Source organism: Battus philenor, unplaced genomic scaffold, assembly GCF_028537555.1.
Source record: "Battus philenor isolate CCGP_79_NKW_IND1 unplaced genomic scaffold, ilBatPhil1.0.hap1 SCAF_3, whole genome shotgun sequence".
Taxonomy (NCBI): Eukaryota; Metazoa; Arthropoda; class Insecta; order Lepidoptera; family Papilionidae; genus Battus; species Battus philenor.
In genome coordinates this window covers 4,991,984-5,015,548 of record NW_027181693.1, presented here as the reverse complement: position 1 = coordinate 5,015,548, position 23,565 = coordinate 4,991,984, and the positions used below count along the sequence as shown (strand labels likewise).

The 23,565-nt window shown below is 33.2% G+C and overlaps 1 protein-coding gene and 1 non-coding gene across 2 annotated transcripts in view; one reads left to right on the top strand and one right to left on the bottom strand.

Moving 5' to 3' along the window:
- The window catches only part of dnt (tyrosine-protein kinase Dnt), a 52,812-nt gene extending 31,505 nt beyond the window's left edge, over nucleotides 1-21,307 (bottom strand). Inside the window, exon 1 of the mRNA XM_068770095.1 lies at nucleotides 20,851-21,307. Coding sequence (XP_068626196.1) covers nucleotides 20,851-20,941 — 91 coding nt within the window. The 5' untranslated portion in view covers nucleotides 20,942-21,307. The remainder of the gene's footprint in view (nucleotides 1-20,850) is intronic.
- A 1,045-nt stretch (nucleotides 21,308-22,352) lies between these two features.
- Nucleotides 22,353-22,424, top strand: TRNAD-GUC (transfer RNA aspartic acid (anticodon GUC)). The gene has a single exon. It is a non-coding gene; the product is annotated as a tRNA-Asp (tRNA).
- Nucleotides 22,425-23,565: the final 1,141 nt, after the last annotated feature.

The following is a 23,565-nucleotide window of genomic DNA, read 5'->3' as shown; positions in this document are numbered from 1 at the left end:
ACTGGTATGAGGCACGGCGACCCCTCATTACCATAAGGCTGTTTATGAACGATACATTTGTAAGCGATTCAATTTCCATATAAAATCCAATTACAAATTAAACTATGATCGTACGTGGAGTTTTCTCGCAGCGGGTTTCTGTCAATGAACTATAAATATGCGTTGTATAAAAATTACAAATTGTTAATAATCATTTTAGTATAGCCATTCTGTCCAGTACATAGTTTTTGGTAAATATAGAACCGAACAATAAGATTTTTATAAACGCAAAAGATTAATCGTAAATCATCTCTCAATTCATTATTCAATCGTTATTATCTTAGCAAAAAAAGTTATTCAAACATAACGAGCCTCTAACACCGTGGTTGAAGCACAATAACCCGTTTATCAACAAAGCAAAACAACTGCGCAACGATCTGGCCCTTTCATCGCCTATTCCAAAGCGGAGCAGACCGTGCCGAGATGAATTACTCGCATTACCTCAACTAGCGGCGTGCGCTGGGAGATCGCCGTCAATCCAAGTAACTTACCACAGAACCGCATTCCAAATCTCTTACGTGAGCGAATGCTTAACAAGCGACTTTTTACTAAATTAAATGAAAAACACTAACATCATAACATATCACTTAGAATCTACAGGTGCTTTACGGAAGGTTGTTCTGGCGGGGCCATAAAGATTTCAGATATCACTCACAATGCCTCATTAAAACAGACATTTTCTGCGAAGTCCTTATCATGCAAACACTAAAACGACTCCGAGGATGTTTAATTACGTTTTCGTTATGAGTTAATTGAAATTATGGACTGGGAACACTGGAGCGTGAAGGGATGCAACCGAATAATTCCGTTGAATAATTTTAACGGCGCACGGTGGTCATAAATCAGAATTAAAGACGTTAACAAGCGAGTGCCGACTTTCGGCGCCGATCAAGTTTGAATCTAAAACAAACAACCGCCCGCTAGCCTTTTTTAAGCCCACCGGGCGGCACCCCACTATTAATTCAACGACTACAATTAAATGTGTTCTTTCGCTGTAAGTTCCTACCAGTTCTAAGATAATCGCCATCGGGCACGACCGGCAAACGTTTTGTTTCTTTATGAGAGCCGTAAGTCACGACACTGCGAGTGAATTTAAATAAAAATTGCCACCGAATGAGGCGGAACTCTATACGCCATCAGTGAAACGATAGAAATGGAAAAATAAAAATCTTCTATACCCTAACAGACAGAAATAAAAGTTGAATCAGGCCCGTAGAACGTTTAATATAGAGAGGATTTAAATGGCAGGGACAATAGTGGTGGCAAAAAAGCTACGGCGAATAAACTCGTTAATGAAACGATAGTTAAAGGGTGATTACGGAATAAAAAAATAACTCGAATATTCAGCGAGACTGGCAATCAGTTGATTTTTCTTTTAAACTTACTATAATCTGAACGAGACAGAAGTATGGGCTATTGCTGTGTGCAATACGTTATAGACATTTTAGACAAATTAGAACAAAATGAAGGGAATATAATATTGTAAATTGGTTTTCATAATTATTAACGCATGTTACTTACAACGTTTTTTTACTAGATAACTACGTTATAAAATAACTGAAATAAGAAATGCACAGGAGTAATTGAAGGCTTTAAAATTTGTACACTTACTATTACTACTTAATAGCCTTTTTTCAGTTTCAATGCACTACCGCTGCAGTAAATACTAATCGCCTACATTTGAACTATCTGCTCATTCATATAAAATTTACATTTCAGTTCTTTTGTCCGGGTATAAACGTGACTGAGACACATATCGAATAAACTTCCCCGGTCACGATAGTCGTGAGATGCAGTGTGGCTGACCAAACTCGATACATGCATATGTTATCACGAATAAAACAAAAAACATTGCATAAGATATATTTGTAAATAAATACAAAAACGTTTTAGCAAATTAAATTAAAAATATTTAATATGATCTCTTTACATGTGACATTCGGTAAAATAAAAAATAATTACAAGACAGGCACATAAGTATGAATAAATTTAAAAATAAAGCACGTCTGCGGGTAGTCATAAATGTAAGCGATCCGAGTGTCTGATTACATTGCAAAGATGTATTGAATAAATAACGTCACTGTGTTTATATACAAGATATACAATATATACATATATATATATATACAAGACCTCACGTTGTTTAAAAAATCAAAACGGCTAGTAAGAATGGAGTTACGAGCGGTTAAATAAACGCAGCGTTCCATCATCCCATTAACGCTATTGGCGCCCGGCCCGAAAGTTAACCGAGCCAGAAATAAAATTTAACCCGATCGCTTGCACGTTAACGCGGCGACATTCCACACGTAAATCTAAATTCGTGACAAGTGATTAAATAAATTTTCTTTGTGTACCACAGTACATGATATCTTGTAACTAACTAAAAAGTATATAACAATAAATAAATATCTCACTCACATTTATATTTCCCCGTTTGTAATAATGAATAATTAAAATTTGTTCAAAAACCACACGAGTGCCTGACCACGTTCTTTTATACAAACTGAAAGTTAACAGATAGAAATTATAACGGACTATGCACGGTGGTATCTTACAAGGTGGTCTTGGCAGATAACATTCGGTGCCTGTTTATGTGTATTTTTACAAACCTATACAGGTAAACCAATTTTATGCTTTCTTCAGTGTAATATAACAAATTGACAAAAACCTGTAACATTATATAATAGACGCCAGAAATTGACAGACACTACTAAATTTTAACGAACTGTAATTTTACGTACGGTATAGTGTAAAGCTTTATTTTAACCGCTACTTGATAACTATTACATGATATTACTGAGTAGCCTAGTTTTGAGAGTGGCAACACCTAAATTTTTTACTCATTAATTGCTAAATCTGTCATAGTTATGAATATGCACTGAGAAACTTGAAGCTTATATAAAATAAGGTGATAGATGCTATACGAAATGAAATAATATAATTTGGTGAATAAATTGTTTCAACGTTAGAGAGAATTAAATAAATTTTTGATAGAAACGACTGACCGCCTATAAGCAGTAATAACGACTTCTGTGGGGAAACAAATATTAGTTCACGCGCACCTCAGAACGGATTCAATCAATATTTGTAGTGCACGTCTGCTTCCAAAAAGCATGTTTTCTCATTCAACAACTTCCACTGTTCGACGTTCGAGGGTGTCGCGGTATTTGTACAAGCATGACTCCAGACGGGCACAAGCGTCGAGTACCTCGAAAATTAACGTTCCAATGAATTACACGTACATTTATTGCTCAAGATATGAAAACCGTTATAAAACAGACTCTAAAGTGTATGCGGACCGGTTCATATTCAGTCACCAAAACTGCATTTTTTGAGATTCCTTTTAAACAACGCCATAAACAATATGACATAGGTGTAATAGCTATCACTAAAGTCCTGTCTTGTGCCAACGAATGCTACATCCACACTGAACATTACTAGGTTTACATCTCGGTTCTAGACTATAATGGTTAAAAAAGTAGTGGTTTTTTCTAATGGCAAGCTAACAAATCAATTAATTATATAGTACATGAAGCATTATGATTCGATTCTCATGAGAAATCTAAAACAAATAAGTTTTTAATTTTTGTAGCTTAAATTATTATCAGCTCAAATGAATCTAGTGACTCGTTTTAAAATTCAGAATGTAAATCTGAAGGCATACGTTGCCCTGTCAGTGTTGATCACCGCGGGAGGTTACGGATCCGTCGGGAACCATGACTCGACCCATCTCCGCGCCATGCTGGGCAACATACGAACTCACTTTGAAACATGTACAGTCTAGGACCCTTAATCAATAAACGTCAACTCTATAGATTTTGATAGTAGCAAAAAAAAACAATCCCGCTGAGCTACAGGGTTTCAAAGTAAATATAAAGAACAAAAAATCATTTTAAGTACGTAGCTTCCTTAACAAACATAATTTCTATAGCTGTTTATGCTAAATCCCCGCTGCGACGCCTCAACTACGGTGGTCTGTGCATAGATAACCGAAAATGTTTAAATGTTTACATCAACTGACATCTTAATTCCGGCAAGTTGCTATCATAAAAAACAAGTATTATGTGGCATTTTATCTAGTAATTAAATTTAAAATTTAATTTAAAAATCCATTCACTGCGTTTGGAATTTCTTACTACAAAAAGCATTGTGCTTTTAAAATTGATTCCATTCTTCAATAGAGTATTAAACTTTTGATGTGCTTTCTAGAAACCTTCGACTCTATTTTCAACGTCAATCGCAGCTCAATCCAAAAAGCATTGCATTAGCAGTAAACTTCATAGGAGCACATAAATCTCAGGACACTGTGCTCTGCCATCAACAATAAACCGTACGCATGCACTCTTCAATCCAGCACCGACTGTGGCCAATAAAATGTTATTATTTAGGAGCTCATAACTGGTGAGATTTAGTAGTCGTAAAATAAGTGTGGTTGACCGCATCCCTTCTGGCGAATAGGATTTCTTTGTCCGAGACATTTCTAGCCCGGTTTAAAGTGGCGTGGAGCGTGGACCGGGTTTTCATTTAGAGGCACATGATGGATACGTCGAGTGGCAGCTATATCCGGTGCAAGCAAATTTAACTCCGAATAAGCTTGTTTATTCAGGGGTGCAGTGAACCATTAAACTCGAGCCGTAACAACGTCGACCGCCTTAAATTCTTCAATACTATCATAATGCTCGCCTTTAATTGCTTTCTTACGAACCCATTAAAAGCGAGTGCGGCTCGGCTACGGATTTTACTACGTCTCCGATTATCGGCCGTAACGAAATAAAACTATTAACGATAACTAATAACTTTATGCTACTTATACGTTATAATATTTCCTTTATTTTAAAATGGTACAGCGCCAAAAGTTTCAAAGATATTTTTCAATGCTGTCGTTATAACGTAAATTATTTTTCATTGTATAAAGTAGTTCGTAATTAGTAAGTAATTTTTTGTTGTAACGCGTTACATTACGGAGACTGTGTAAATAATTATAACATCAAATCAAATGTAAACTTGAATCCTACGACCAAACCACCAGGTAGTCATCATTGACAATTCATATTGTGACTCTATGTTTATATTATGGAAGTAAAAAAAAGTTTATAGTTGTCATTGATTAATTTGTTCCGCTATTAGAACGCTCTGACCAAAATGCGACGTCGAATAACGCATTCGAATTTTGTACGTTATTTATGGTATGCCATTCTCTCTAAAGGACTATATGATTTACAGCCAAGGGCACAAAAGCCAGCTTTATTATGACGCGCCGGGCCGTGCATTGTGCCAGTGTATTTTATACGTACGATTGTGCTCGCTGTTTGTTTATTTTTGGGTCCTTCTCACTAAATACTTTATTGTGACGAAGCGACACAATCGTCTTGAACCATATTTCACGCTCCTTAATTACGACAATGAATCTAAAAATGTTTTGCCAACGTGACATATTAAGGGATTTGGAAATTAAACACATGAAAATATAACCTTTTAAAGTTTCGGGCGTTAAATAAAACGGTTTGTACAGAGAAATTTAGAATGAGAAAGTCTTGATAGGTGCGCAAGTTAGATTATCGAGTTGCTAATTGAGAAAAGAATGGTGTTACTCGATAGTAGCGTGTTTAGGACTGATTAGATACACAGGGCATCTAAGTAGATGTGCACACTGTGTGGGCAGGAGTCGAAGCACGGCAGGTACCTCCGGTACTGGTCGCCGATGCTATATTTGCGTAGGGGGCACTGGAGGGTCGCGTGTGTGGTCCCTGCCTACACATTGAAACAGTGAATAAAAATGTATTCATATTTGTTTAATTCTTAATAATTTTGATTGACGCCGTTCTATTTAACTCATGTTTTTATACTACCTTATATCGAAAGTCCACAATTACGCTAGTTATGTACCGAAAGTTTAAATTACATTTATTGAAGCAATTGAATAACATTGAGAAACAGTATAAAATTTGATATCTTGTAGATTTATAATAAAACTAGGCATTATGAAGATACATTAAACGTAAGTGCATTTGCCAATTTAGATAATAATGGAAGTATGTTAGAGTATTGCAAACAGCAACCGCGTCCTGCTTGATGTGAATGAAAGCTTTGATTCATTTGGTAATAGCGCCGCGACACAATAGTGTTATAATAGATTTATTTGCACATTTACTCTTTCATACGCGTGTTGCGGTTCCCATCCGCCTATTCAATTAAGTCTCGCTCCAAACAAAATTGTCACGGCCTCATCCCTAATGGGGCGTCGCTGAGCGTTGAACAAACATTGAAGGGAAATAAAACAACGGTCGCGTGGCATCTCTACAGGACTTCCAATAACGCCTTGTTATAGTACCACACCACGCTGAGAGATAACCACTCCGTAGTTATTAAAACGCGCGGGATAACCGTGGGACTGGTGCATCAAATATTTGCGAGAGCGATGTTAATAGTCGATGGGGTAAAACAAAACGGGCAGCATGTCATTAGCGGAACACATTAGCGCGTGTCCAAGACGGTATCTATTTCGAGGCGCATTCCACGAGCACATCATCGATCATGGTCGCTCTGTCGGCTTCTAAACCGAGCTGCGATTGAGCCCGAGCTGCGAGCGGTGGCAGGTGACGGACGTCATGACGGCCCGTCAGCGTCAGCTTGTCTAAAGAGGGTACCCCGCCTGACCGTTCGTCCCCGATTGTGAGAATTAAACTCCGCTTACACCGGGGTCAAACCGATTTCGTTTAGACGTGATTGATGGAAGCTTACAAATAATATATTAAAATCTTAAAAGAGTAAAATAATTTTCTTACAGACATATCTTTATTGTGAATCTAAATTGCAACAATAGTCGACAAAAAATAACGTTCTAAATAAAAGTGCAAGAAATCATTTACGTTAAAAGCTAAAGTCTGTAACGACACCGGGGTAGGGGTAACGTGACTTTATCTTAGTGACGGGCATTTTTTCCACTGGTATTGTCTCGGGCTGCCAGCGCTTCCACAACCTCCCAAGAGAATAACACGTCGTGCTTTCGCGTGATTATTTCCGTGACGAACACTCCTAAACAACACCCACTATCAAAAATTCTTACTATAAATATTCCATGTAATTCTGAGAACATATAAATTATGAACACAGTAAATTATTTTAGGACGAAATTTTACTTGAATTTTTGGAAGAATAAGACCAGATTAGTTTCCAGATTAAATTACTTAATAATCTCTATCCCCAAACGAATAGGAAAAATGTGAAAATATGTAAAACAAAACAATTTGATTTTCACAGTACATAGTTTTGCGTCAGTTAACAAAAGAACTTTTACAATATAGAATTATTAATTAAAATAAAGAAAATTTAAATAACACGTGTTTTAGATTTAAATATAAATTTGAATATTTATAACAATGTATAAATTAGTTTGAGAAACTCAGAAATGCATTGTGACATATGCGCATACGCAGCCCGGCACACGGCTGATGGATCGATGCTTTTTATCCCGATGACATCTCTATCCATTCCCAGCGAATTGCCACGAAAGCCCGCGTCGAGGTGTGATGGAGAACCGACCCGGACCGCTAACATTATTTCGAATAAACCAAACTATCGATCTCGCTATGGAACGCCATTTTAAAATGTCAATAACAACCACACATTCGAATATCACGATCATACCGATATAACGACCTGCATATATTATCCATACCTCGTCGATCACCTTTAATATAAACAATATATTATTTCTGTGAAACAAATAATCAATAATTACTTTTTCATGGAAGAAACAAAAAGTGCGTCCGATTTCGATCGCTATAAAAAAGCAAGCGACAGCAGGGGACGTCAAAATTAGAAAAAATAAACATTAGAAGAAGGCGAATAGTTACTGCTTTTGTGCGTTTTATTGTTTTTTCGAAGTTTTATTGTCTCGAATACGTCTGGCCAGAGCCAATTGATTCCTCACAAAGATCCTCGTTAAGATGCGAAACACGTATTGAACGCTAATTGGTGTTTGACTTGTCTCGCGTTAATGCGAAGGGTTCCGAGTTAATTCTATATGAAAGAACTTTTATTTGATTAAGTGATTATTAAATTTAAAACTGGTCGCTCTTCAAGGGTTTATATATAATATTGAAACGTGGATTTTTGTTCATTTAACAATAAACTGGAAAGTTTTGCTATGTCGATGTTTGGTATTACTTAAACATCTGTTAAAGATTATTTATTTATAAATGTGTTTTTTTTTTCATTTCAAGGTAAAACAAACAGAAGCATTCTCTCAATAATATTTTAACTTGTAATGTATGAAAACCTGCGTAACGAATAAATTTATAACTTTTTCTCAAATTTTGTCATTTATTAACTTTTTTCTCTATTCTTTCTTTATTTCTATTCTTCTCTATTCTTTTATTCTCTATTAAATTTTTGAATTATGTTCCAAAATCACTTTTCCGGTTATGGGAATGAATTTAAATACTAAGTAGGTATTTATTTAAATCTTACAATATTGCAGTGTTACCATAATGGCAGTTATCAAAGCACAAGACAAACGGTACGTGAACAAATCGACGGGACGCGAAGACGATCGCTGCACGTTATTTATAAAGATCTATTTATTCAGCTGCTGGCCGACCTGGATCCACGGCCAACCTGTCGTCACACGGCAACGAATTCCATTACTCTGACCATCTATAATCTTTCCTTTTATTGAAAACCAATAATAGGGTAAAAAAATTCTTTACAAGAAAAATTTTTATAAATATATTTTCCAAAAAAAATTAAGAAAAAATAAAATACAGCAAATGTATTAGTAAGCACAGAACTTGAAAACGACTCGACCAATTCGACTAATTGTGTTTCGAAAATAAAATACTCGAAAGTGAATTGAAGAAAATGGTGAAACAAAGATTTTATTTTCCATACGAACCGGAACAAATTCATTCATCTGTCCTTAGTTGTTCATACGTCAATCAAAACTCCAAAAAAAAGCTTGTTTGGATTTAACCAAACGAAAATTATCGCATGCCTACAGTGAAATAATTATTATACAATAAAATAGAAAGTATGAAATAGAAAACTTACATTTATAATTTATTTTATGGTCATGATCTACACTATTGTTTTACAGGCCATTTACAGACTCCGAAAGCTTAAGAGGACAGAGCACAGAAGGTGCTTAGCTTAAACCTTGCTTACGTAATTTAACTCGAGAGCTCCATCGGGCGCCCTGAATTGAAGGTTACATTATATGCAATGTTATCAGATTGGGGGAATATTTGGTTATAGTAAACATTTAGTAGAAAAACATAAAATCTTTAAATAAAGAAATTCGTTCGAAGTAAGTTATTTAAATTTTATTTTCTTATGAACTGTAACTGTTCGGGCAGAAAGTTAGTAAGTATGAACAAGAAAAACAATAGGCTGAATCATCTGCCATTTTTTTTTAAATTAAAATATTTATAACTGCACATTATTCATAGGACGCCTTTTAAGCCTATACGAAGAAATATAATTTTTATCGCATCGACATCTTATAACGACGATTCAAGTTACTTTTTTACTTGATGGCATTCCAAAAAACTATGTTCAAAGTCACAATTGCATTCCTGTATGAATATATAGAAGAAACTTGTAAGGCAACGAGCACCCATTCCGTGCACGTACTATGAATTTTTACGACATGTAAACAACAATATATCTATCACTATAAACCATTATTTGAAAAAACACAAAAATTTTTAGAACGTGGTTTTATTACAATTTTAAATGACGATGTTTCTTTGTATACATAGTATTATACGTTTCTTCAAAAACTCCATAACGAATGTACAGGTGGCTTGGTTATAGGGGTAAAAGTTTTGAAACTTTTTGCTGACAGCTATACATTCATCTATTTAAACCAATATCTGATCGCCCTATATAAAGTGATCGCTATGTACCTATATTGTAGTGCGTCAGGCCAATAACTGCTGAATTAATTTTAATATATAAAGATCCAAAATTGGAAATGCTTTTTCTTATTATATAATCGTTTTACATTATTCTTTATTTCTGTAACTTTAAATTTTTTTGGGTGGTAACATTTTGACAGCAAATTAGCTATACGTTCACCTCTTTAAAACTTGTACAACTATAACCTATCGTCCTGTATAGAAACGAATCTCGTGGGATCCGAACCCACGTCGAACGGACCACTTGTTTATTATTAATTATTTATCAGCACACATAACAAACATAACCTATTTACATCAATTAAGATAAGCGAGCATGGATATACATTCCAAGTAATAGTCAGCAATGATAATTGTTAAACACATCAAAATGTTTTGTTATATGGGTGAAAATTAACGTCATATGATTTTTTTGTAATAATATAAATTTGCTACAATATTAATCCGCTTAGTAGTAATTTAACGATAGACTCACATATAAAAACTATTTTAAGCGTAAACTTTTTGGTCACAATATATGCATTAGAAAAACAAAAGTAAAAAATCAAAGTCGCTTTCCTTTCTATCCGAATCTACAGAAGCAGCAGGTATTGCCTGATATTAGTTTCATATTTGGAATTACTGTATTGAAATATATACAAATTATTTTAACGCGACGATAAGTAAAGTTCCAAATTTTCTATTATTTATATAACAAGGCATTTTTACCAAACATATTTATAATTTGTGTGCCTACATAAATGTACCATGCGCAATCCTATCAGATTACTCAGTGTTAATAAAACAAGTGAAGATTTTAAAGTGTTAATTAGAAATGGCGTTGTGCGGCCCGTTCATTCGGTATAATTGGTGCCAATAAAAAAGATTCAGTGCACCAGTATAATGTTCGCCTGGATACAACTTCTTGGCACATGTTACAGTTCAATTGCACGGTACAGTTGATAACAAATGTAAACACTTATAGAACACCTTTCTGTTAAGTTTGTGTAAATTTTAGTCAAGTATTTAGAACCTTTGACACATGAGTTAAACGAATAATAATATTTTATGATTTATTCAAATACTTACATAGATATCAATTGTTTTATCTCGATGCAAGACTTTAATTACAAAGATAGTACTGCCGTCGTTTCAGCCCATATACCTCCTCTGCAAGACAAAGGCCTTCCCCAAAGATATCTATGGGGATATATACCATAGTATTGTACCAGCAAATGCTAGTCACCTCGTATTATTTGGAGATTAACTGTCAAATATCTCGTGTGCGTCTTGTAAATTGCACTCTCCTCTCTCATACACCTTAGAAGATAGAACTTCCGAGCCTCATATTTAACCAGCCATACGCTTTAGGCAGAATCGTAGGTAGGTTAGGTACTTGGACAGAATTACACACCATAACCAATATATATATTTAATTTAATAACTAGTACAATATTATTGGTTTCGGATAAAGTAACTAAACTTCACTAAGAAACTATCAATAATGTCACCAAACTGTATTACTAAAACTAATATTCGTGTATTAATAACAGTGTCAAACAGAGAGAACGTCAAACAAAGACTAATTCAAAATCAAACCGAAGCAAGAGCTTATTGTTAATAAAACATGCAAAGTCGGAATAATTAATAGCTAAGCAAATTAGGCTCGGTAGGCAGAACAGGGGTCTCACTACAATGATGCATTAAAATTGCATGAGGTGAGAATTCCAAAGCGATATACACAACGCTAGACCGGCGCTTCACTTAATTGAAAATAACGAGTTGCATATTCATGTAACGCATAATAATCCTGTAGCTCGCAGTGGTGCAACGTACGCGCCTAATTCTATTTCTGCGCCCGCTCACGACCAAGAGCTTTTAACCAAAACACTCCTTTACAATATTTATGGGGAACAAATTAACAGAACACGCTTTCGCGTTAAAGCTTCCGCGGTTCAATATCTGAAGATTGCGTACAAAAGACTTATTATCAAGAGTATATATAACAAAATCCAATGTGGCTCAATTTCAAGACCACCGTTAACCTGATCCTGTAAACCAGTTTTTTTTTAATAAAAATTTATTCTAAACACATATGTTAGAATCTAAAAATTATCTATTATAGTGTATAGAATTTTTAACGGACAGCAAAGCCGAATAAATGACCATAAAAATTCGTCTGAGTTTATTGCGGGTCCTTAAATGAGAGGCGTTTAGAATCCTCATAGATTTATGTTCAAGGATGCCATTACAAGGGAACTAAGTCTGATTCTAGTTTCTATCGAATTGGACTCTTCTGGCATTCTCTTATGACATTCACAAGTGCTTACTATAAATGATCCAATGTAAAAATAATATGATCAAATAAATTATAAAAACAACTCTTGGTACGCACAAGGCTGTATGACACATAACGTTTATAAAAATTAAAAAAAAAAACTCACCAGTTTGTATAGCAGCCGTGAAATTAAATTTATTTAGGCCCACTCCACATCATCGCGCACGTCAACAGTATTTACATAAAGTATATTTTCAAGAAGAACGATGCCCGTATTTATAAAGCTCCATCGTTGGACGTTCATTGAAATATTTCACTGTTAATTCCCTAAACGACATCACAGTTTAGAGGGGACGTGATTCAAACGTCGCTGTCTGAATGCACCATTAATAGTATTTATTAAAATAACAATGTCTATTCCGGTGAGTTTTTGTTATTCAGTGTACGCTCTGCTTAGAGTAAAAAAAAAATAAAGATAATGGGCAAGGGATAATCTCAGGGACAGGCAAATTTTCACGTAAATGTTACTTATGTTAGCACAGACAGACAGAGATCGCCCTTTAGATAACGCGCAACGATAACAGACCGGAAGAGTGCAGGTAACGTTTGCGAGATCAAATATTTAAACCTCGCCCTTTGCTACGTTTTCATTTACAAATTCACTGAACACAAAGTATAGAAATGAGCAATACGTATCTAAACATTTGTGTTAAATGTATCATAAATACAAAAATAGGTACGTATAATGGGATATTACTCTAAGAATTATTTCTTTTTACATTTTGTAAAATAGCGGACTTAATGCCTTATAGGCATTCTCTACCAGTTAACCTAGAGCGGTGCAGAGATAACAAGTAGGCAGTTATGTAAATTGTGATAGAAGAGTAATACAAATTGTATAAAATACTATATACTGTCCATACATTATACCTATTATCTAATTCCTAATAAACACATACTTTACCAAAATGTTAGAATATATTCACAGATTTGTGGTCATCGATTCAGCCTACTGCAAGGTATAGACCTCCCCCAAAGATATCTATGGTGAAATATACCATTATCACCACGCTTGGTTTGCGAGTTGGTGATCGCAGTGTGGTATAATGATACGCGGAGGACGCTGAATGTACACAAATTATGCATGTGTATAAACTATACAACTTGTACTGTACGCAACAATACAACATAAAATTAGACTTAAGATACATTGATTCTTACGCCAATAGTTCTCGAACCTTCTTTTTGAACATGTAAGCTTACGCAACCATTTAACTTGAGATTAGATCGTAGTCAAGGATTAGCCAATAAACGATTAAAAAGTGAAGAATTAATACAAAACATTATAACAATTAAATTTGCCATTGTCTCTTATCTTAAGAGTTTAACGGTAAAAAGACACAATATGGTAACCGTGCGAGGAGGTTACCGTGTCTAGATGAAACCTGACACCACGCTCAAGTATCGCGTTGCTTTTTTCCTTTTTTACGCCCACCGCAATACTAGTGAAGAAATCCAATCAGCGGTTAAAAGATCTTCTTACACACTGGGTTATTTTTACAACTAACTGTAGATAAGCGGTTATAATTATGTTACGTATCGTTACGGAAGAATTATGTGTATTAAATCACAATCAAGCTGGCATATGTTTTGTGAAGTAAATCTTTAAAAAATAACTTTATTATGAGCTTAAAATTTACAAAACGAGACTTTTTAACTTTGTAATACCGGATTGGCAATGATTAGGCCACATAGCGCATAGTCTACACTCCTTGGTCTCCCAATCCAGTGAAAAACTTCGAATCTGAGGCTGACGAGGATGCTCTTAAATTAAATTATTAAAGAAAGGTTGAGGTTAAGCACTTTCATCACTCTACCACCTCATAAAAATATCAACCGGCTAATAGCATTTGTCAATGACAAAAAAGTAGTTAATTTTAATGCTGCTATTATTTCATGCTAGCGCCCGCTTCGCGTGGCCCGCGCTGCCTTTTGTGGGTGTAATTTCATAAAATTCATTCATGGTAATTTTTAATACGCATAAAATAATATTCCGACCAAGTAATATACCTATAAGAGCTGTAGTATTAAAATATGCTTTTTCAATGCAATTCTTCTCAATACGGATGGAATTACGTAAAATCTTTTCTTAGCTAACCTCTTTTGGGTGAAATGAATATTCTTTACAACACGTTTTTATTTTTACAAACCAGTAAGCCATCAAAACTAACAATAACATAACAAAACCGTAACTTTAAAAAAAATAGAATCCAGCGTGCGTACAATTTAATGGAATAGAAACTGATACTGCAATGGTATTGAGGAAATAGCATTAGGTTGCGCCTACGCTCGTATCGTGAGTCCTATTCGTGGAACAATGCGGCTGTGCACCTTTTAGTAGCAATATACACGGCGCAAGTTACAAAAGGTATGCGAATCTAAATCTACTTTAAATAATATAATAATATATAACACTTATTTTAAATCAATAGTGAACGCATGTTTATCGCAAATAAAGTGTATGTTTAATCAAAGTCTATTATATGTTACTGATGTGGTTCGGTCCGTTAATATAATATTATTATAATAATAAAGCTGTATTACGCTATATAGTCCGGATATGACATAAATAGTTATAGACGTGGTGATCTTTGGGAAGGACTATTCCTTGCAGACGGCGTCTATCAGCTGATATGGTTATGATAATAATAATGATCACGATTTACATTTTAAATCTTCACCAACGAAAAGTCGCATTGTAAATTATGTAGGAATCATAACTAAGATTAAATTTAAACTACTTGGAGACTTATTCTTCAGAAAAACTACAAGAAACTAAAGTAATAAAGACCAGAGAGCCTTCTTTTCTCAGTGCAATAACTTGGGCGTACACCCAGTCGTAAAGAATTTAGATGAACGATAGCAACTAGCCATAAAGCTGCTCGTGGGTTTCGGCGAACGCGTCGTGCTCAAGTTGCGAAACAAATATTTTCATCCGCTGTTTACTCTTATCATTAATCTATAAGTAAATAAAAATAATTCGAGTGTGGTGCTAAAACTCGAAAATAACTTCGCTAATTTGGACAATATTTCTCTTTTCGTTAAGGCACAAATAAGGTTTCTACGGGAATAAAAATTAGCAAATGTCTACGAAAATTACTTCAAATACAAGCATAAAATAAATTAAAACCCCTGTGTCTAGTTATAAAACAACTGACGTCGATCAAAAGAAGAAAAAAAAGTTCGTTAGGGCTATCAATGGTATACCTTTTACTTTAGTTTAGATTTTCGGAGATTCGCTGCGTGATTAAATAAGAAATAAGCAGAAACGAAAAATTAATTACCAATATAACTCGAAGAATTGCTGGTATGAAGTAGAAGTAGACGGGACACTCGTAGAAGTCTGTTCAGGCAGCAAGTTTATAATAAAAATATTTTTACTTCACGTTCTCAATGTCAAACATTTGTTAAAAAAAATTTTGATTTCAATTCATATTTTTAAGTATCAAGTAAAGTCCAAAGAATAAAGTTCAAATTAGTTAAACAACATTCACCCAGCATGATAAAGGTATATTGAATGCGAAAATTATAAATCAGACGATATCGATATCCGAAATCTTAAAATTCGAAAATATTTAACACCTTATGGTCTCGAGCGAATTGTTCAATATTCATAAAGCAGACACGAATGTAAATAAAAATTTCAAGTTTTCGCCGATACCAACGGCCGGCGACATAACGTCGCACCCGCGGTGTCGGAACACGCGTTTTGGTCGTACAGTTTATTGGTTGCCTCCATAGAATCTACATAAACGTCATTCAAAATAAATGACCAGTGCCCCGTGCTGAGCTGCGTGGATGCCACATACACAGGGCTGTCAGAGTTTCGGTAAAGCGCGCTTCGTTACAAGTATTACTTAAAACTTTGTGTTGTTTGAATACAAAACGTGCTGCATTTATCTATTTAAGTGAATTATACTATATTCACTGGAAACAATGAACACCACCAGAAAATACACACACACTCTCATTTATTACCTGTAACGGATTAAAGATGTGTTTACACGGAAGCTAAATGTTCTTATGTTGATAGATTCTATCTACTAAATTTGGCGAGTTTTCATACTGATATTCATTTAAACATGTTGGTCAAATAACAAAAATGTATACCATGCTGCAATGCTAAAAACTTTGATATAAAATTGTATTATTAATGAAAGAAAACCCAACAACTGACAATAAATCTGAAATCGACGAATTTATGAGTCAAAAAATTAAATTTTAACAAATATTTGTTTTAAAATCATTTAAATTCAATATAATTGTTGACGCCGAATAATGTCCAAAGTCAAATATTTGTCCCTTTCAATTGTCTTCAAAATTACAAATGAAACATTCATAACAATTCCATCGGGTGCATATTTCTTTTAAGAACAAAACGATGAAGAATCTGAAAGATGTCATAATTTTTATTCCACAGTCCGTATAAATTTGATTAGGAATATTCCTTAAAACTGACAATGTTAGACATTTTCAGTAAAATAAATTGTATGAAAATGTAACGAAACTATGGCATGGTAAGTGATCTGGCTCACCTATAACAGTGTGGTAGAACAAGGTTTTGTATATTGAAATTAATATCAAGGTGACAGACAATAATAAAACATTGTTAACCCTATATTAAAGTTAATGTTCAAAATTCAAATTTTTGAACGTGATCATCATAAATAATGTCGTTCGGTGAATTTTGCGTGAATATTGGAAATTTTAAACATAACATAAAATTTTAAGATATGTTAATTTTATATCAACATACAGCCGAGATGCGGTCGAAGTGATTGTTTTAACAGGATAAGCTAACATTTTATTGTAACAGGTTATTAGTAAATAAAATCTTTTTACGAAAAATAAAAACATATGAACTTAAATTATCTTGTAAAAATTTAAATTAAATCATTGTTTATTCAACGGGATACATACATCAGATATTACATCACTTGACGATATGATAAGTCTATAGCATCTGTTCAAACCAGGCCTCAGATCTGAGAATAACAGACGATAGATAGCGGGACTTCATACCTATATTTTAAGTATAAAATTACATATTTAATAAACACTAAAATAACCAGGTAATGAACACGGCATTTCCAAGGTATGCGATCTTTAATGGAGTCATTAACAGTGTGTGTACTCATAGCACACAAACGTCTTCGGTTGAGCCCATAGTCCACTGCAAGGCTTACACCTCTCTCGAATATATCTTTGGAGTGATATATCATAATCGCCATGCTTGGCAGGCTGGTTGGCGATAGCAGTGTGGTATTATGGTACGCAGAAGATGCTGCTATTCATCCTCTGGAGATTTGTTTATAAGCAGAAGCAATCCTACATAATATCGCGAGTCTCAGTCATCTACCGCTTGGATTCCACTGCTCATTGACGTTTTTTTAAACTAGCAATAAAACGTTATCGAACATTATCTGAGATCCTATTGTAAAAGCTTATATTGACCATAGAAAGAATTCCTAACTGGATAAAGTCGAATCTTAGGTATAAATCATTTTTATTTTGCATCTAGAATTTACATTGCGTATATCACATTTCCTGAGAAAATCGGTAATGTTTTTTTTTTTTTCTGGACATCACACACGTATTAGGAAGTCACGTACATACTTTTATTTATTGAGTTAATATTCTTATTTTATATGAATAAATGAAGATTATTATAATTAAGTAATTTGTATAATATTAACGAACCTTACTAGACGTTTCTTATTCGTATATTTCTTTAAAAAAAAATTAGAATGTATAATGAGTGGGGTTACTGGAAAATAAAGTTAAACTATTCTAATTCTAATTTCTAAACAAGGACAAAAGACAGATGGCTACGTCCTGACAAAGACGGATCGCACTATACCCGCAGGTTGCTACACTAAAATAATATAATAGGTCCTATTGTAGAGGCGCGACACATTTCTAAAGCTATTACCTGCGCACACGCAGCCCCTTTTAAATCTGTCACTTTGGCTTAACTTTGAAATACTCCCGTGAATTAAAGAAAGTAACGACTTAGTGAATAGAACAAAATTAGATCTTTGCAATATAATAATTATAATTTATCAAAACTATGTTTTATATTGTCAACATTTTCTATAATATATTTATTTTAATTCGTATGATCTTATTATTTCTCAGTTTAAATCATATACAGGCTGATTGGTGCAACAACAAAAACCTCTAAGGCTCTGAAATATAAGTATTTTATATATATCCTGAATATATATTTTTTTCGATAGGATACTACAGGTTTATTACTTCCGAGAGTACAAAGTATAAAGGAATAGTTTGATGGTTCATATTATTTTTCACTTTAAATCATATGTACATTTTACGTCCTGATTTACGTCAAGAAAATTTGTCGGAAAATTCGAATTTGATAGAATCTAAAATAAAATTCAATATTATATCAATGCAACGGTTCTCAACGCGATCTGTGAAAAACAACAGTAAAGTTTTATCCTTTACAATCAATAAAACAATTTATTTCCAAGCTGAAATGTCGCCTGGAACACTAAAATTTATTGATTATTTTACTAATATTTGTCTTTTGAACTTTTCAAATTATGTACTTCGATTTTCAAATGTAACAAAATCTGCAATTCACACCGTTCAGATAAATTCTCGTATTTATTGTCGTCGGAATTGAATATAAAATGTATGTGATTTACAGTAATGATAACAAAGAACACCACGGGGTGCAATTTCGGGAATGTTGCCTTCTTGCTAAGCCGTCTTAAAGATTTAAGTAGGATTTATTTTTTTGTGCTCTTTTGTCGTTATTAAACTGGCCAGTAATAAGATTTAGTTTTTTCTAATATGTCAAAAAAAGAAAAAATAAAATATTTTCGTATATTGCATTGTGAAAATATTAAGTAATAAATATATTTATTACCAAAATTATTTTATTTATAAACAAAAGAAAATACGTAGTTGCTCGGTTAAAAATATTGGTTTGATAGTTTCGACTTCCTCTATCGGCGAACGTTATTGGTCAACTTCCGTTCGACCTAAAGTTGCATTGTTGGTTGGTTATTTGAATCTCAACATTGAAAAAAAATCATTCGATTCATTCTTATCAGCCGATAGACGCCCATTGCAGGACATAAGCCTGCCCCATAGATCGCCTCACTGACCCTTGATTACCTAAACAAACAATTTTTTTACTAAAAGTGGAAAACGTGGCAGACTCACGTTATGATAAGTGGACAGAAGTGGTGGTGGTGGTGATTTGGGATACAAAAAAAAGATACCGGTTCGTTAAAATGCATTTAAAACATCTTTTATATCATGCGATGCGATAAATTGTATTTCATCTAATAAAACCAACAGCTCAACATGGGGAATATTACGCCATTAAAATTACAAATTCCTCCGTTGGAAACAGATGCATTTTTTTAAAAATTCATACATAAATTTAAATTATTTATAACTAAATGATCTCAAAGTTTTTTTTTGTTTAAAAAATATTTTTCTGTAGGCTAGGCCTTAATGTCGTATTTTAGGGTAAAACAGTTTTATAAAGAACTTATTAAAATTAGTTTATAACCTAAACCAATGTCAATGTACCTTTACTCTTTAAAAAAGAGTGAAAATTTTAGAATTCTAGGTAAATCATAGTTTTAATGAAATAAAAATAAACATCTTACTAAGATAATTATGTATTCATAATTACATTAAAATAGTGGCATCTACTGGATAATAACAAGTGTAAGTTGATATTCCTAAATCGATATTTCTTAGTGCAATTATTACCATACGATAAGCAATTACGAAAGTTAAATTACCGGTTAGTTTCGAATATTATTATAATATATAGAACAGTAATTAATTGAGCGCGGGTAAATATTATTAAATTTTAACACAATTTGTTATAGCAATTGTGCCATGGTTATAGATTCTAAATCTAATGTGTTAAAAAAATAACCAGGAGATCTAACGAATTCAGAACAATTATTTATATCGACTACTTAAATTCGTTTTCCACGACTATCAAATCATTATCAACTTAACTGAGTGATAAATGATAAGAAATATCAAGAAGTTCTAGTAATGTATTCTTATTGCCTTATAAACACACCCGTTCAATGTCATGTACGATTTAACTGTCTTACAATAAATTGCCAATAAATATAATTACAATAGAAACGAAAATAATTTCATAATAAATGATAAAAAATATAACTTTCGATGCATAACATAAAAAAGACAGGTGGGTAAAGTGTAAACATATAACCTTTCTCGGCATTTGTATAATGTACATGGCTTATTAACAACAATATAAATGTAAGCATTTTTGTATTGATTATAGGTAGCAATTTTAATGATAGTATACTTATATTTAAATAAAATCATTAGTCAAACATTTTCACCAAAATTAGGTGACAAATATTGCAAAAAATGTCTATGTGAATGTTAAAAAAAATAAAAACCTTTTGTTTTAAAAAAAAGCTTACTTACTTATACTTAACTGCAATATGCACACTGCTGAACTTAAACATTTTTATAGAGATAAAATCTAATGAGTTACTATATAAAACGCATTTTTAATGTTTTTCATTGACGTAAACTTACCGAGCAGTCTCCATACTTCAGCGCTGCTTAAGTAAACATTGAGATGTGCTAGACTTGCCGGCAACAGCAAAAGAAAGATAAGCCACTTCATAGTTCCTCTTAACTTGTCCCTCTTTATGATAGAAACAAAATTCTCATTACAACCAAATAAGTTCACTAAATCACAATATCTTCACATTTTTAAGAACCGTCCCACAAATTCAATGATGTTTAATTCTCGCCGATACAAGATTACACACTCGAATAAAAAGAACGAATCCATTTGAAAAGCAAAAAAATACACAAACAATGCCGTTAATTCATAAAAGTTTTAACCTTATTCATGAACATGTATAATACTTTGTGTATTCCTTTGAACTTTGAAAAAAAAACAAAGATGGTAAATATGTTTCTTTACAAAAATTAGCGACACAACCTCCCCATGCCACGGTTTATGACTAACTGGTTTGTTTGCTTTATCATCCGCCTTGCTTTGCTTGCAACCAGTCGCTCCGCTCTTTAGTCTTGAACAACTTTGTATCAACGGTGTTTCTCTCGCTTATTTACTTCCAATAACTTTGATGAATTTACTCATCTAGCTACTAGATGGCAGCAAAGTAAACTTTTTGTTAATAGTCAACATAATCATAGAGGGGGAACTATATTGTCGTAATAAACTTTCATGACCGAAATTTTTAAAATAAATTTTTCTGATTCCATTAAATAAACTAAATTTTTCTTTATTCTGTTTTCATGCAAAATATTAAAATTGAACAAATTACAAAATAAACACTTAGTACAAAATGTGAAAAGTGAAAAGTGATCAAAATCGATCTAAATGGTGAGTGAGTGATCAAAATCAATTTAAACTCAATACATAATATTAATTTTTAGAGTAATCATTGTATTTTTCAATGTTTACGATTGTTACATTATAACTGACATTAATTTTTTTCTAAACAAAAACATAAAAGAAATTAGGATTAAACTTTATCAAATTATGGACTGGAAGACTTTCGTGATAACATCATTTTCGCATAGTTAATTTTGTTATTAAAGCAATATCTTAAGTAAAAATTTAAAAAAGGCCGTTTATATTTGTGTGCTCTTACGTAAACTGGTTGCCGATGTAAGTTCTCAGACAAAATGAAGATCTATTTTATATCAACGCCATCTATAAAATGACAACTCAAACAACAATGTATTTATTTATTGGAAAATAATAGACTTACAATAATAGAGATCTATTTACTTAGATCTGACAACAAGCATTACTCCTGCGAGGTTCTATTGGTTAAAGATGTGTGCAAGTGTGATTAAAATTTTTGATATGCTTTCTAAATAAAATTGAGTAGATTTGCAATTCGATTAGTGTTAAATAGAAAATAAGCTTATGTTAAGTAGGTATGTTTTTTCATTATATTAAATAAGTAATGTATGAAATGGTATTAAAAAATATCATTTTCGTTTATAATATACTTTTTATTTTATTTATATACCAATAATTTAAAACTTTAATATATTCCTCGGTAGTATAGTGGTAAGTATCCCCGCCTGTCACGCGGGAGACCGGGGTTCGATTCCCCGCCGGGGAGACTTTTTGAAATTGTTTTGAATATTCCTTAAACACACTCAAAAACTATTTTTTCCTTTATTAATATATTTCTTTGTTTTATATAACTTATGAAAAGCATTATTATCATTTACTTTTTATTTTGATTGTTGCCAACAAAAATAATCAAAATCGATACATTTTTCAAATAGAATTGTAGTCGCTGAAGCCTGATAAATTCAATTTCATTAGCCTTATTTTGTATTTCTAATCAAATAGCTCTTTATTATGAACTGTATTTACGTTATATCAACATCCTTGTTTGACATTGAAGCCTTTTTCTGCGGTTGTTTCTATTATGTTACTTGTGTTATTTAAATTGTGTTTTGAGAGACATGTGACGAAGGATAATTTTTGTATAATAATTAATTAAAAACTAATTATGATAATGCAAAGGAAAAATTATTTTATATTTCATTTATAACTTTGTTATAGAATAGAATAATATCATATTGAAAACAACGGTTTTATAAGATCACAAGATGGATGCGTTAAACTTTTTGTAACATACTGGATGCAGGCCACTTCCTACCGGTCCTATTAAAAATACGAGGCTTTTATTTAGCAGTGATCATCCTACGGCTGAAATGATTATGATGGATCAGAATTTTTTAACGTTTTCCTAGTGACAGTCCAATCGCCGCCTCGCGTTGGTCTTGCTTCTGACCAACATGTCGTCATGTGGTTTCCGTTCCAGGAGTTTAAGGCACCAGCAGCTATCAGTATGACTACACCAATCCGCTGGGCTATGAAACCCGATTATGATGCGTATATAATTACTACAGATAATACTGACACTACTTCTGAGAGCTTTTACACTAGGGAAGACGTCATTAATATAGCCAATCCTGCCACGACTCACCTACAACTTTCCAGATTTGACAGCAGCTTCCTCTGCATACCATAATACCACATTGCGATAGCCAAACCTCCTGCCAAACACGCTGTTATAGTATATCCCCCCAATAGATATATTTTTGGGCGAGGCAATGGGCGTCTATGGGTTGAGACGAATTCACGTACTTTTTGTGTCAAGTAAAAAATAAAATAAATTGTCATTATACGCGACAACAGTGAATCTGAACTGTTGTTGCTGATGAAATTTTGGCTCTGTTAATATAGTT